The following is a 15972-nucleotide window of genomic DNA, read 5'->3' as shown; positions in this document are numbered from 1 at the left end:
CACTGCTACCCAACCCCCACCCTAAACATTTCACAGGCTACTGAGTGCCAACTTTGGATTCTGGGATTCCCGGGACATCAGGTCAAGCCACTGAGGGGTCCACCCAGGGGTAAATTCCACACATAGTTTCTTCTCTCTCTCTCTCTCTTTCTCTGGGATCAGTGCTTTAACATCTGGGTTAATTAGATCATGCAGACATGGGTAACTAAGCGCAGAAAACAGCTGGGCACGTTGCTCAAAACCCAGACGCAATAGTTTAGAAATCGCTTCTGGAAATACCAGCTCCAACAGGCGTGTCACGTCTGAATGCGGATAAGGAATGAGCAAAACTGAGCATAATTTGGACTTCTGGGGTCAAGTCCGCAACTTTTGAGACCTCCTTTTACTGTTAAATTTTGAAACTAAATTTACGCCCAGAGAGGAACGCTGGGCAGTGACAAACGCGCCCAGCTAAAAATATATATTCCCACTCACATACTCGATTCTTCACAAACAGGGATGGAAGGGAAAACTTAGGATGTCCAAGGTCAGCGTTAAAACAAAAGCGTCACCACCAAAGTCTCGGTGCACCTTCCCGAAGAAAGTTTACGCTAAGGCGCACCCCGGTTCAGAACGCCTGCGCGCGCCAACCGCGGCCCCGCCTCTCCGTTGAGGACGTAAAACGTGCGCCGGGAGGCGGGACGCGGGCTGCGCATGCGCCCTCTGCGTCAGCCACTTGCTCGGAGCTGACGGCTGCAGCACCGAGAGTTTCTGGTTCCCTGCTGTGTCTGCAGGGCGCTTTCGGCGCGCCGCGTGGGGAGACTAAGACAGGAAGGGCTAAAGTAAGTGTCCCCCATCGGCAGCATGAGTCAGAGCTAGAGTATTTCCTTCCCTCCCGGCAAGTGCCCATAGAAACCGGACCCCGCCCCCTTCCTGGCCTAGACGCCCTTTCCCCCCGCTCCTCGCCCCTTTCGCTTTGGGGACCCCATCAGTTCACCTTATTCTGTTAGTGAGCCTCTGCTAAGGCCATGAAGCTCGTGAGGAAGGACATTGAGAAGGACAATGCGGGGCAGGTGACCCTGGTCCCTGAGGAACCTGAGGACATGTGGCACACTTACAATCTAGTACAGGTGGGCGACAGCCTTCGCGCTTCCACCATCCGTAAGGTACAGACCGAGTCCTCCACAGGCAGCGTGGGAAGCAACCGGGTCCGTACTACGCTCACTCTCTGCGTGGAAGCCATCGACTTTGACTCTCAAGCCTGCCAGCTGCGGGTCAAAGGGACCAATATCCAAGAGAATGAGTATGTCAAGATGGGAGCTTACCACACCATCGAGCTGGAGCCCAACCGCCAGTTCACCCTGGCCAAGAAACAGTGGGATAGTGTGGTTCTGGAGCGCATTGAGCAGGCCTGTGACCCGGCCTGGAGTGCTGATGTGGCAGCTGTGGTCATGCAGGAAGGCCTCGCCCATATCTGCTTAGTCACTCCCAGCATGACCCTCACTCGGGCCAAGGTGGAGGTGAACATCCCTAGAAAAAGGAAAGGCAACTGCTCCCAGCATGACCGAGCCTTGGAGCGCTTCTATGAACAGGTGGTCCAGGCCATACAGCGCCACATAAACTTCGATGTTGTAAAGTGCGTCCTGGTGGCCAGCCCAGGATTTGTGCGGGAACAGTTCTGCGACTACATGTTTCAACAAGCAGTGAAGACAGACAACAAAGTTCTCCTGGAAAACCGGTCCAAATTCCTTCAGGTAAAATGTTTTTACCCAGAGATAGTTAAGAATGGGCAAAGGGATTGGTATAAACTGCTCCTAAAGTTTTAAAACTGGGAAAAGTGAAAGGGGAGAAATTCTACTTACCTGGGATTGTAAATGAGGTAATGAAAAGAGAATTGCTTAAAATCTAGCATTATAGTAAATTTTGCTGAAGTCCATATATACACACACATATAGATGCATATAAAATATATATGCATATAATATATATGCATACATACATATTAATGCTTTTGGCTTAAGGTAATCATGGGCTGCATAATGGATGCTTTCAGAGATTCTTTTGTCTTTTATACTTGTGATTCTAGGTACATGCTTCCTCTGGACACAAGTACTCCCTGAAAGAGGCCCTTTGTGACCCTACTGTAGCTAGCCGCCTTTCAGACACTAAAGCTGCTGGGGAAGTTAAAGCCTTGGATGACTTCTATAAAATGTTACAACATGAACCTGACCGAGCTTTCTATGGACTCAAGCAAGTGGAGAAGGCCAATGAAGCGATGGCTATTGACACATTGCTCATCAGTGATGAGCTCTTCAGACACCAGGATGTAGCCACACGCAGCCGGTATGTAAGGCTGGTGGACAGTGTGAAAGAGAATGCAGGAACTGTTAGGATATTCTCTAGCCTTCATGTATCCGGGGAACAGCTCAGCCAACTGACTGGAGTAGCCGCCATTCTTCGCTTTCCTGTTCCTGAACTTTCTGACCAAGAGGATGATTCTAGTTCTGATGAAGATTAATGATTGAGACAAGCTGTGTCTCACTCCATTGTTACATTTTTTTTTTTCAGCATCCTTTAACAGAAAGCTGCAAGAGTGCAAGACTTTTTGATTCATACTGGGATTTCTTGCATATTTGGCCACACTAGATTATTTTATGGTTTTCAGAACATGTATTTAAACTAAACAATAAACTTAAAGTAAATAAGCTCCATGTTTTATATTTATTAATCAGGATATTTTTACATGTACTTAGAAATAAATTTTTGTATGTCTAATAAGAATACTTATTCTGGGGATAGATCATAAAATCTCACATTTGCATACTTTGAATTAGATTTCCTTATTAAAAAAAGCCACTTTATCTCATTATCTGAAGTTTTCATTGTTTATTTTAATTCTGCATGGTGTTCTTGCATTGCATTTAATGATCCTTTTTTACCCACCTCCCCGACACACTCCATTTTTTTAGACATAAATGCATTTCCTATTTTAACTGATAGCCAAACAATTAGTAAACTTTGAAGAAAAGTTTAAAATGGTATTTTTAGAAGAGATTTGTTAAACTAATCATATTAAAAATAATTCTTGGTGCTTGTTCATTGTTAGGATTAATCATACTTGCTTAAAAAAAATCATACTTGCTTTAGAGGAATACTTAATCTGTTCTTTTGAGATCATGGAGTTAATCTAGGGACTCTCAGATAATCTCTTTGGGGACTGTTTTTTTAAATAAGAGTAAGATAGGTGAGTGGGTTGTTAGGTAGCTAACTAGTGGCAAAGCTGGAAATAGTCCCCAATTTACATTTCAGACCTTCACATTGAAACACTGCCACACTTAATCTTATTTGTTTATTTACTTATTTTGGCTTGTCAAAGTTACACTTAATTCTGTCTTTAATTTGTGGAATTAGTCTGTGCTTTCACAATCTTACTGTACTATTTTAGGTTTTAAGCATATTCAGAAAGTTTGAGTCAGCCATGTTTGTGCACAGCAGTTCCTTACTGTAATTAGGGGATTTCTGTGATAGTTTAAAATATTATTTGTATTAAGTGGTTTTTTGTTGTTTTGTTTTGTTTTGTTTTGTTTTCAGTGCTAGGAATCAAACCCAGGGGTACTCTTCCACTAAGCCACATCCTCAGCCCTTTCTACTTTTTTTTATTTTAAGGCAGGTCTCACTGATCTGTCCAGGCTGGATTCTTAACTTGTTATTTTCCTATCTCAGCCTTCCAAGTAGCTGGGAGTACAGATGTGCCACTGTGCCTAGCTTTTATTAAGTATTATGAATATGCATTTCTAAGAGTTATAGAGGAGCTTTCAGAGTGGAATTGCATTTTGACCTTTTACAAACCTCAACTTAGAAAAATAATTAGGAAAGATCTTAGAGTGATAATTCACTTTGTAACTCCTGGATCAATGATTCTTGCCTCAAATAGGGATACTAAGTAAACTTTTGCTTGTGTCTGTCATCCTTCCTCATAACGGGTTTGGGGATTGTTTTTTATAAACTTCCTAGCTAGTCTGAACCTTTTCATCTAATGTTGGCAACTGACACGTCCATATACTTTAAAATCAGATGTTTGTATTTTTATATATCCACCTCCTAATCTAAAAAGAATTCATTGTCATTTCATTATAATTCCATAAATAAAGTATAAAAGTTTTATTAAATAACTTAGGAATATAGAAAGAAGCCACTAAGATTATTAAAGTGACAATCTGATAATCAGTAAGAATTTCAAAATTTGGGGGCATCTTACTTTGAAGATCTATGCAGTACTGAGATGAAATTAATAAATCTAGGAAGTACAGTTTAGGCCCTAGATTCTCAAAGGTTTGCTTCACTTAGAGAGCTCTTTAAATTCTCCATGTCCAACTGGGTATGCTGGGGCATACAGGTAATCCCAGAGGCTTGGGAGGCTGAGGTAGAAGAATTGCAAGTTCAAAGCCAACCTCAGTAACTTAGCAAGGCCCTAATCAACTTATCGAGACCCTGTCTTTAAATAAAATACGAAAAAGGGCTGGGGATGTTGCTCAGCGTTTAAGTGCCCCTGGGTTTAATCCTGGAACCAAGAAAAAAAGGGTTGGGGAAATGGGTCAGTGATTAATTGTCCCTGGTACCAAAAAAAAAAAAAAAAAAATTACTCCATGCCCAGACTGCACCCCAGTCTAATTAAATAACTTTTCACCCCTAGAATGCTGGGGTTTGTCTTTGTTTTTTGTTAGTTTGCTTTACAGCTACTCAAGTGATTCTAATAGGCATCAAGAACATGAACCAGAGAGTCTGGGGTTGTGACTCAGTGATAGAAAGCTTACCTAGCAGGTGTGAGGCACTGAGTTTAATTCACAGCACCACATAAAAGTAAACAAAAGCATTGTGTCCATCTGCACCTAAAAAAAATAAAAATAAAAAACCACTAATTCGGAACATAGTATTTGAAAATGAAGTCCATGGACAAACAGCATCCATGAAAATTAAAACTAGGATCCAGAATTCTGGTCTAGACTTCCCAACTCAGAATGTACTTGTACCAACATCTCCAGGTGATTGCTTTACATAATAAATATGATACATACAGAGGCAATACTTAATGTTTCCTAGTGCTAGGAAATCTCTGGCCATAGAGAAAAACAAATTTCACTTTTAAGGTCTTTCAAAACAGCTGTCCATACTCAAGGATCCATGAAACCTCTAAATAGAAGCATATTATTATGTATATGAATTTGTGTGTGTGGGTTGGTGGGGGGTATCAGGGATTGAGCCCAAGGGTGCTCTACCAGTAAGCTACAATCACAGCCCTTTTTATTTTTTATTTTGAGAAAGGCTCTTGCTAAATTGCACAGACCAGCCTCAATCTTATGGTCCTCCTACCTCAGAGTCCTAAATTGCTGGGATTACTGCCATGAGCCACCATGCCTGGATAATTCCTATTTTCAAAAAAGTCACACTTTATATCATCACCAAGAGTATAATTCTTAATTGATGATGGGGGAAATATCAACATAATGATAAAAGCAAATAAGTTAATAATTCTAGTAATTTATGAAAAATCAAAATGAACTGTCAATCAGTATAATTCCAACTGTTGTTCATTAATATCAAGGAATGTGTGATGAAATGTTCAATAACAACCTTCTCTAAAGTTGTACTGTAAATTTCCATCCAGTTTTGGTGTACATAAAGCTTTACTACCCCCACTAGACTCAATGAATTAAAAAATGCAGATGTTTTTGCTTTACTGTGGATATAACATATCAAATTTTATTTTGCTATTCCTGGCCCCCATTTATATGTTAAATACCTTGCTGATTTTATGACTGTTTTGCCTTCAATACCCGTTAATAAGGAAGTTGGATCTTTTTGCTGTCAGGTATGATTGAATAGTTTATAAAGCTAATTTTGCTTCTTGTCTTACTTTCAGTCACTAAATTTAGTTTCATTTTTTGGTTCTCATACTAGTTCTCTCAACTTTAAATTTTCCTTAATAGAAGTGACTTATAATTACTGCAAATTCCTATATTTTGGAACTAAAATTCTCTCTTTTGCAAAAAAACAAGTAAACAGATAAAATAGCATATACATAAATCCTCCATAGAAGCCCTTAGTTGGGGAAGGATTATTGTATCTTTAAATCATATGGATTTCCTTACAAATATGACTGTACTTAGTATCAGAATATGTTGGATTACAAGTTAAAGAAGAGTTTCTATAGTGATTCTGAGGATTTGAGAAGAGAGGAACCCTTTTGCCTTATAGGATGTCCATATTTATATTACATCAATCATTTAAAGTGATATATTTAATTTCATCCACTTTTTTTTTAGCTTTCCCTTTGAACTATTCATTAGTCTGCACTTGTAAAGGAGAAACATTAAACAAACCAGTTCAAGAAATTTGTATATACTGTGCAAAAGGGTACTGTTGAAAGGGTGGGTCACTTTTAGGAGGAACTTTAGAGAGCAAGAACCAGTAAACTTACCTAAAATGGTGAGAAGAAACTTGAAAAAGTTATGTGGGAAGACTGAGAGGACAGGTGTACTTATCACTAAGTACACTCCCCATGCCACCCACAATAAGGAGTTTGAGTTTGACCATAATAAGAAACAACTATTGTGTTTAAGCAAGAGAATGTTATAATAAACTGTATTTCACAATTATCACTGTTTGTCCACATCAAGAATTGACTGGAGGAAGTAATACTGGAGTCAGGAAGACTTTGAAAGAATGCACATTAAAAAAAAGTTGAGAGAAAAATGATGATGGTCTGGAAAAAAAAAAAAGGCAGTAGCAATGTTTCTTGCAACAGGAATAAAAAAGTTATTAGGCGATATTAAATAGAATCAAAGACTTGAATTGCAGATTGTTATTCAAAGTTGTGAAAAGAATGAGTCTGAAGGTAAATTTTTAGGTTTCTTCCTTGAATAGTGGGAGAGCTGATGGCAACTGATAAAGGCAATACAGGAGGAGTAGCTGGCTTGGAAGGAATAATTAGTTAAGTTTGAAGGGTCTATGGGACATCTTGGAATGCTCCACCAACTTCTACATACTATCTTACTCAGGGTTTTGCTCAAATATTACCTCTTCATTCAGGTCTTCTCAAACTAGCCTTTTAAAAAATATAAATTAAAAAAGAATGCAGATTAAAGTGAAGATTGAATTTACAGAAAGCTTTATTCAGAATTCTCAGACATAGTAAATGGCAACTCATTCAGGCTATCAAAACTTGGTCTTGCTCCTCTCCTAACATGGCACCATTGATTTCCCTCGCCAAAAAGATGTTCTCCTCACTTTGTCTCTGACTCCCTACAGAACCACAAGTGTCAGGACTGTGGCATAAATTTTTCAAAGTTTTAGTTGCATCTTTCTTAAGGTTTGAAAATATTTGCTTTATAATTTCATTTGATTGGCTACAATTTTGCTGACATATATTTTTCAGTAAATTAATCCTCTAGTAATGAAGAACACCTAAAGTGAAGAGTTGACAATCAACTTATAAAATGACTACTGTTTCAAATAAAGTTTATAAAACCATAAATGAAAAAGGTTTCTTCCTAATGATGTTAGTATATAACATGTCAGCTTTAGATTGTGTTCTATGAGATTTAGTATTTTAGAAAAAGGCTAAATAAGATTTTCTGAATGTACATGTGTACTACTAATTCATTGTTAATTTTGAGAAGTTTAGTGCAAAATATTATTAAAAAGTCAAAAATATTTTAAAGGAGTTAAGATACAAATATAATATTGTTGATATTAAATATACCTTATTTAGAAAAGATTCCAAGGTCCACAATGCAGCTAATTAAGATGTTGGAAAATAAAGTACATAATAATAGTCTTGGAATATAACAAGGATAATGAGATTTTCTTAATATAGTTATCAAGTAGCAGGTAAACTACACTTGGAAATAAAAAAGAAGATGCCCAAGCTCTATAAAAAGATTAATTCCAATTACACCATGAAAAAAAAAAAAAAAAAAACATGGACAAAGATATTTGTTAAGTTGGAGCACAAATTATCAAACTCATTCAATGTTTTTCTTCATATAGCAAGATTTCAGTTTGGGGAATTTTTGATATCAACATGCATTTTCTCACCTATGTGTTTTAGAGTGTTCTTTAAAGATTTCCAAGCATAGTAACATGTAAGATAACTTATTTATTTTTAAGTAATTTCCCTATTTTAAGTAATAGTATATAGTCTGTTCTGATAACACTGGGAAGGAAATTCATATCTTGTGAATTTGTTAATTCAAATTGAGAAACTAATGAGTTTCCTCAAGGAAAATTCACTTTTGTATTCCAGTACTTCAGTTTTATACAAATTCGAAGCTGTATTTTTTGCTTTTTACAAAGTATTTTAATTTTTAATAATTGACTTTGATATGGAAGTTCCTATATTTCCAGGTGCTAGTTGTTCAGATAGTAACATTTATGATAAATTATGGGGACTTGGTTCACCAATCTTCATTTATTTTCCCTTTTCATGATCCCTTAAGATTGCCCACGTTTACACCATCATTCTTTAGAATGCTAGTTTAATGAAATGCTTGTTCTCTATAATGTCAGAGACCTTAGAGCCTATCTCATTGGGGGATCTATTTAGTTTCAAAATAACTGATACTGAGACAGGGGCAGTATCTGCCAGGCAGCAAATACAAGAGAAAAATGTCTTGGCAGTCACAGTGCCTGGCTATGCCCAGTATTGATACCACTGCCCCCACTGGGAGCACGGACAACATATTATAATAAAAGTATTATAATAAAAACATACTTAAGTATGTGCTTAAGTGCCAGGACCTGTGGTAAGGGCTATAAAATGCATTTGTCAATTCTTCCAAGAAATTCATGAGAAAGATTTTTTATTGTAGTTACTATTTTCAGATAAGAAAACTGAAATAAAACTGATAGAATAATTTGTTCCAAATCATGTTGCTAGTGAGTGTAATGAAGTGCCCGAACAATCTACTTCCTTTAAAAAGTGTAAGAATTCCATTCCATTTCTCAGTTTTCTGTTTGAAATAGGTCAAAGTTGTGCCTAGAAAATTATTGCTACATTATTTGGTAACAGGAAATTTTATATAATTAACCAAAGCTTAAATATTCACTTTGTGTGTTTTTATTTATCTACCATTATCATTTAGTTATGTCTTGTGCAAAATCAGGAACTCTATCTTGACACTTTGTATAGAACATAGCTGATTATTAGAAAATATAGGTATAATGTGTATTAAAGCAAGTGCCTCAAACTTTTACCCAATATTAATTTATTGTTATTTTGCATCTAGTTTTAGCAAGCTTGATTTTTAAAAAAATTTAAACCTACAAAATTGAGGCATACATTATTTCAACAAACATTTTTTCAACATTTATTAACTAAGCACCTTAAGTGGTTACAACTGTGATCCCTGGGGTACACAAAGATAAATTTAGAACCCTTTTCCTTCTCGTAGTCAGGAAATTTTGATATTAGGGAGAGATGATCACACATAGCCAAGCTGAAAGGAAAGTCATAGCTATCAGAAATGACATCCACAGTTCAGGTGAATCCTGAATCATCATCAAAAGAACAAAGCCTAGGGCGTAGAATGTTTCTCTGGGACCTGGGGACACTACTGTGATATAGAAACTAGTATTCAAATCAAGGGAAAAAATGAATTAGAGTCAGCATATTCTGTTAAAGAAATTAAGGAAATGTAATGTTTTTCAAAATGATTTTCTTCCAGAATTATTATTATTTATAGTGCTGGGGATTGAACCCAGGACCTCACACTTGCTAGACAAGCAAGCAACCTCTTAGCTATACCCTAGCCCTCTGTCTAAAATTATTAAAAGATAATAGTACTTAAAGAAATCTTTAGCTATCTGTTATGTCTAGGATGACAGTCCCAGATAGCCAGTTATATCATACTGTAATATGCTCAATAAGAAAGCTCAAACAATTGTTGAAGGATGAATTCCTGTTAAGGAAAAAAGTCCTAACAGATTTTACATGTAAAATTTATTCAGAGGTGGGAGGTCCTTCTAAGTTCAAGTCTAAGTTCCAGAAGTTTTATGTCTGGAATTTTTCATCAAGTCCTAGTATAAACACTGACTAGAACTTTTTGTTTGACACCATTGTGAAAAATTGTTCCATGGATATAAAACATATTTTAATCTGTGTTTCAGCTCATTTGATCCTGTAACCATAATTTATAGTTATTTTTCCTCCACAAGAGTGTTGTTGACAATGGTAGATGTCTTTTTTTCTCAGTGAGGTCAAGAAGAAGAAGATTAAAGTACATTGGAATAGATGGCTCAGAATCACTTAGAATCAAAAATGTTAAATAGATGAAAGAGCATTATGAATCATCCAACGTTGTCACTTCATGATATAGATAAAAACTGAGGCTCAGAGAGCATTGGCACCTGGATGAAAGACATACACAGGAGTTTTTCACAGAGTCTACGTTCCTGTTTGATCCATACCATTCCAATATTTTACCCATCTTCTTGTCACTAATGCATACTGGGAGTTGCCTGGGGTAAGAGACAGTTTCTCTCTAAGCATTAGCACTGACACCCAAACTCGGCTTTGAAACCCCCTGGTCCATTCCCTGATGTATTTATTTATATCCTACTAGAGAAGAGTCCACCTCACTTCCTTCTGAAAACCATTTACCAAGTGCAAGCATTCTTCTAGCCCCCAGCAATCCAAAGGGAAGAGTTCACCATCCCTTCCTCTCAGGAAAACCCACCCAGGATGGGAATAGATGGTAAACATCACAGCAATTTTATTAGCATGGGAATCTGGGACCTCACAAGGACTCCTCACTCCACATGGCCTCAGTGAGAAGGTGCTGCCAGAGCTGATCCTGGTGAATTCCAGAAGCCCATGTCCACCTTTCATTACTCTGGAGAAGTAGTGCAAAGGTACCTGAGAGCATTCCTTTTTAAGGCTCTCAAGTTCACTTTGGTAACATTTTTGCTTTCATGTTGTCATCCTTATAATCCTAATTTATCTACATGTTAAACATTTACAATGGAATCCACAAACCTGAGAGGAGAAGACATCATGGAGAAAGGAGATCATGTTATCTCCCACGCTCAGAGATAAGTGACAAGGTATAGAAGGAATCAAATACAGATTTGGGAACATGAGTGAAAGGAATTTGGAAGATTCTGAAAACTTTGTAGCATCCATGTTCTTGATATCTCCTATTTCTCTTTCATGACTAACAGCAATATGTTTAAACCTGAAAACTGAGCTTATCTTGTTTGTTTTCAGAAAAGCAAGGGACTAGTGACTGGGGAACTTAAAATACCTGTCTTCTCAACAGTCCATCTTGGAAAAAAGGATCCCTGGGACAGAGTGGATGGTGGCAGCCATGTCAGGGAAAGGGAAGCCCAGTGAGGGTCCTGCAGTCAAGATAAAGTGGGCACAGAGAGCCAGCGTAGGCCTGGCAAAGGCCATGAGACTGTGACAGTAGAAAGACTCACTGGGTCTTTCCTGTCTCCTTGCTCATCATTTTATCCTTCATTGTAAAATTCAGAAAAACACCCGAAACCAACAGTAACGTCTGTCTTAATTTGTGTATTTCACTAAATGGCCAATGTGAACTAGGAGTGGTAGAAGGAAAGGAAATTTGCTGCAAAAGGGAGTAAAGAACACAAAATATCTTCTGAGCAGGGATGAACTCTGGGAATAGTTCTCTGACCCCTGTGTCTCAGTGGTATTCTCAGCCCGAAGTGGAAGGAAATAGAATAATGTGTGGAATGTGCAAAAGTGGGAAGAACTGAGACAAAAATAAACTATCTGCCTCATTAAATGTAGTCATATATTTTTGAGAACATGAACTGGTAAACCACCATAGTTCTCCCTTTCAGCCCAACTCCTTCCCTACAACTTAACAGAGCTTAATAATTAAAGTTTCCTATTTTCTTGGGGGTCATTTTCATCTTTATCTCTCACTACTGCAGGTTCTTCAAGTCAAAATTAAATGTAATGGGAAATAAGGTGAACAGGTAGGAAATAAGGAGAAAGTCAAGGACTTTTTTTGTAATGGTTTCATCATGGACTTAAAGGTCTTAGATTTGCATGTTATGCCCAGGTTAACATGTATCCTTTCAAGTAAATTAGAAACTTTAGTTGTAAGGATCAAGAAAGTAGTGCAACCAGATTTTGTATCTAGTGCAACTAGATTTTGCATGTCAAAAGTTAAAAAATAGTTTAAGTGCTATTTGCTACAGTTACCAAATATTGTCATATTAACATTTGTAAGGTTGTGAATAAACATGTTGGATACAAAGAAAAAATCATTCACATCATTCTCAGAGGATGTTGTATGAAAACTGGCTTATGAATCCTGAGATCAACCCAGGTCCTACTATTAGGTTATGTGATCGAAGGAAATGATTTCATAGTTTTGAGGCTTGGTTTTTTTCCCCTATAGAATGAGCATAGAACTGTGACTCCTGTTTTATCATCTCTCTTGCAGATCTTTGATTTTACTTGGTGAGTAACAATAATTGCTTGTTACTTTTACAAGTCATATAAAATAAATCTTTAGTGACTCTCTGATTTTTAAAAAAGATCTATTTTGCACCATATTGTAAAAGCTGCCAAACTTTGGGTTTGGCTAACTGCTAAAAAGAGCAGTCTGCTAGTGGGAGCAAATTCCAGAGTTGAGGGTCATTTATTTGGGTTGCTTTACCAAGCACTCCCATATCTTCAAAGTTGTTGGGGCTTTAAACATGAGCACTAGTGAGAAAACAATTGTTTAAACCATTGTTTTTCAATAGGTGCACAAAAATCTTGAGGTTTGCAAATATTTTTTAATAGTTTGCTACATTCCAGTGGCATACCAAGTTACAGAGACCTGCCACTTTTCTCTTTGTTATTTTCCTTCTCTGTGAACTTTGCTTGCTTTCTCCAAAGAAATAGACAATGAGGAAACACAGGTCTTTGTTTTTACTGGAATGTTCTTTTCATTTAGCTAGTGCTTTCTCAAACCAGGTAGCACCAATCAATAGGGACTTTTAATATCATATTGGTGACTGATTGCCAAACTCAAACAAGTCAGATTTGGAAAAGGAGGCCTGTCATCTATACATTTTAAAAACTCCCCAAGTGTTACTTTTCTGTGACCAAGTTAAACTATGGGGTACCATCACTGAAAAGGTCAGTTGACTCTGTGGCCACAATACAAGTTAACTTTCTGTTGAAGAACAGAGAATGAACATAGACACTACTTACAAAGGCAACTTTTTGAAAGTTGATGAGAGAAATATATTTCCTTAGTTTTAATGCCTCATCATGGAATTAGTGTTTTTGCATTATTATCATAAATGCACAATTAGGAGTAATACTGATCATTTTATGATTATTTATTGATGCCTTTTATGTGCAAATATGTTGCAAGATACAGTGAGGTAAGAGTACAAAAAAAGTAGAGAACCAAGTCCCTACTCTTTGAAAGATGAAACTTATAATCTTTTGAGAATGCAAAAATTCCTAAGAGAATAAGAATGCAAAAAAAAATCATATATGGAACAGAGAATAGAAAGCTATTATTGTTGAGAATAGGAAGAGATTGCATAGCTGGAATCAGATGAGAAGATGTTAGTTGAACCTGGAGCAGCTTTTGAATATTTTTCACTTATCTGGTGGGCTAAGAACATAGGCTCCGGACTTAGAACATCTTAGCTCTCCCACAGATGGACTCAGTGAGCTTTGGCAAATCATGCTGCCTTTATGAGCTTCAAGTGGAGCTTCATGAGCTTTAATCTATAAAATGAGAAACTGAGAAAACTGTCCTCATAGAGGTACAAGGAATAAATTATGTGAATAATTATGCAAATACCTGAAAATTTGTAGGTGTTTAATTTAACTTAGTTTTGTTCCTTTTTCCTGTTGTGTCTTTGATGACATCTACCACCTGAACACCAGAGCAGCTATGGAAGTGTGATACAAAATAATTATCTCATGCCTCTTCATCAGAAATCCCTAACAAAGTCTCTCCCATTGATATTGTTCAAAACAGAGCAAGAAGAGGCTTCTGTCTTCATAGCAAGAGATGAGCTGTAAAGACTATCTGCAGTATTTATAATGTTTTCATGTCTTTACATCTGTATGCATAGCAAGTCTCACCTTATGGCACAGAGACATGGACATGGAATCCCCATTTTTGTCATTGATACCAGCAAATGCCCAGAAGCACAGAAGAGCATATTTCAATTGTGAAGTTCATGCCAGGAACAGTGGGCCTTTCATAGGTGCTACTGAGTACACACACACAGCCTCCACAGCAGATCCTGACAACATACACAGAGGTGAACCCCAGAAGCTCCTGCAGCCCACAGTGCAGAGGCTAGTTCTGTCAGCAGTGACCCATCTTTAAACTTTGGGTCAAGTAAAAGTAATGCTAATTCTTAGGTTAGACAATAGTTATTCTGGGTTTTTTGTTTGTTTGTTTTTTGTTTGGTTTGGTTTGGTTTGGTTTTTTGGTGCCAGGGATTGAACTCAGGGGAACTGCACCACTGAGCCATATCCCCTGCCTTTTTTTTTTTTTTTTTTTTTTTTCTTTTCTTTCTTATTTTATTTTATTTTATTTAGAGACAGGGTCTTACTGAGTTGCTTAGCACCTTGCTAAATTGCTGAGGCTAGCTTTTGCAATTCCCCTGCCTCAGCCTCCCAAACTGCTGGGATTATAGGCGAGTCCCACACACCTAGACAATGGTTATTTGTTGTGTCCATTTAAACATCTTAATTCTTAGGTACTTGTTAATTATTATTTGACTATAATTACTGATTGGTTTTCTTTCTCTGGGTGCTTTGACCATGCATAAGTCTTAAGCAAACACAATTCTCTTAAATCACTTGCAAACAGAAGCCAACTCTGTTTATGTAAAGGATAAAGCAATTTCTGGAAGAGGAAAGCATAGTGAAAAACCTGCTACAGAGATCATCTGTGTAGGGCAGTGCAGCTGATGTAATTGCCATCCCCAGTTAATCATCACCAATATCCTGACTTTAAAACTAACCCCAAGCTTCTGAGAATAATCTGTAATGGTTGGGAACATCAGATGGGCCATGCAGAGGTTACATGCCATATTCTATGGGCTAGCAGGCTCTGCTTCTATCCTATATCTCCTCTCATTCTTATTTCCATGTAGCTTGAGATTCTACCCACTTCCCCAAACCAAGAAGAATATGTGGATGCTAGCAGGGCAAGTCAAAAGAAAATACCAACTAACCACTTTAAAATAGTCAAAGTTAGAGAACTAACATTTACTCCAAACAATGCCAAGGCCAAGCATTGTACTGGTATTAGCACCCTGAAGTCAGACTGTCATGTTCAATCCCAGCTTGGCCACCTTCTAGAAAATGTGAAGTTATTGCTGAGCCAGGAACAGAAATCAGTATGAGTCCAGAGTCTTATGTTATATCAGTATTTCATGCAGTCCCACGGTACTGATTTACTTTTCTTTAGTTTCAGTCTGTAATTCACAATAAGTTAACTGTGTTTTCCATCAAAGTAGAGATGCCAATTTGTTAGGATAATAGACTGCAGAGTTCATTATCTGTCCTGAAGAAAAAACCACATCATATAAATTGATTCAATAATTAATACAAAATCACTTCTCTCCTCTCACCTTTTTTCTGACAAGGATTCTGATATTGGAATGGGTGAAAGATTCACCCACACAAGCTTAAGAACTAGTCCTATTGGTAGATTTTAAATGATGGCTTATTTAAATACCCCAAATCAATTAATCTCTAAGTTTTCAGCGTGGGAAAAATCTTAGCAAGAAATTTGATATTAGTCCTCAGGCATCACAGAAGCATGTAGTAAACTCAGGAAATGCTTTGCTTCCACGGTCTCAAGTCTTCTTGGGGTCAACTCAGGCCAGTAAGATCTCTTAGCTCTGTTCTTCCCCAGCTAACATTGGGGAGGGAAGGAAATGGCAGGCAGGAAAGAGGAAGATGATGTTGTACCTTCCCACCCCCAACAC

At 37.4% G+C, this 15972-nt stretch overlaps 2 protein-coding genes and 1 long non-coding RNA gene across 3 annotated transcripts in view; 2 read left to right on the top strand and 1 right to left on the bottom strand.

The window, feature by feature from the left end:
• The window catches only part of LOC306663133, a 123358-nt gene extending 122781 nt beyond the window's left edge, over nt 1–577 (bottom strand). Inside the window, exon 1 of the long non-coding RNA XR_013764369.1 lies at nt 475–577. This is a non-coding gene — a long non-coding RNA (uncharacterized lncRNA). The remainder of the gene's footprint in view (nt 1–474) is intronic.
• ITGA1 (integrin subunit alpha 1) overlaps nt 1–15972 on the top strand; it is a 153002-nt gene that overhangs the window by 10364 nt on the left and 126666 nt on the right. The gene's annotated exons all lie outside the window — the stretch shown is intronic.
• Nucleotides 1001–4740, top strand: PELO (pelota mRNA surveillance and ribosome rescue factor). The gene is made up of 2 exons (XM_079143484.1): nt 1001–1733; nt 2066–4740. The coding sequence occupies exons 1-2, from the start codon at nt 1008–1010 to the stop codon at nt 2495–2497; spliced, it is 1158 nt and encodes a 385-aa protein (XP_078999610.1). The 5' UTR covers nt 1001–1007; the 3' UTR covers nt 2498–4740.

Source organism: Sciurus vulgaris (assembly GCF_902686455.1).
Source record: "Sciurus vulgaris genome assembly, chromosome: 6".
NCBI classification, from domain to species: Eukaryota; Metazoa; Chordata; class Mammalia; order Rodentia; family Sciuridae; genus Sciurus; species Sciurus vulgaris.
The sequence above is the reverse complement of the archived record's forward strand: the minus strand, read 5'-3'. Positions and strand labels throughout refer to the sequence as shown.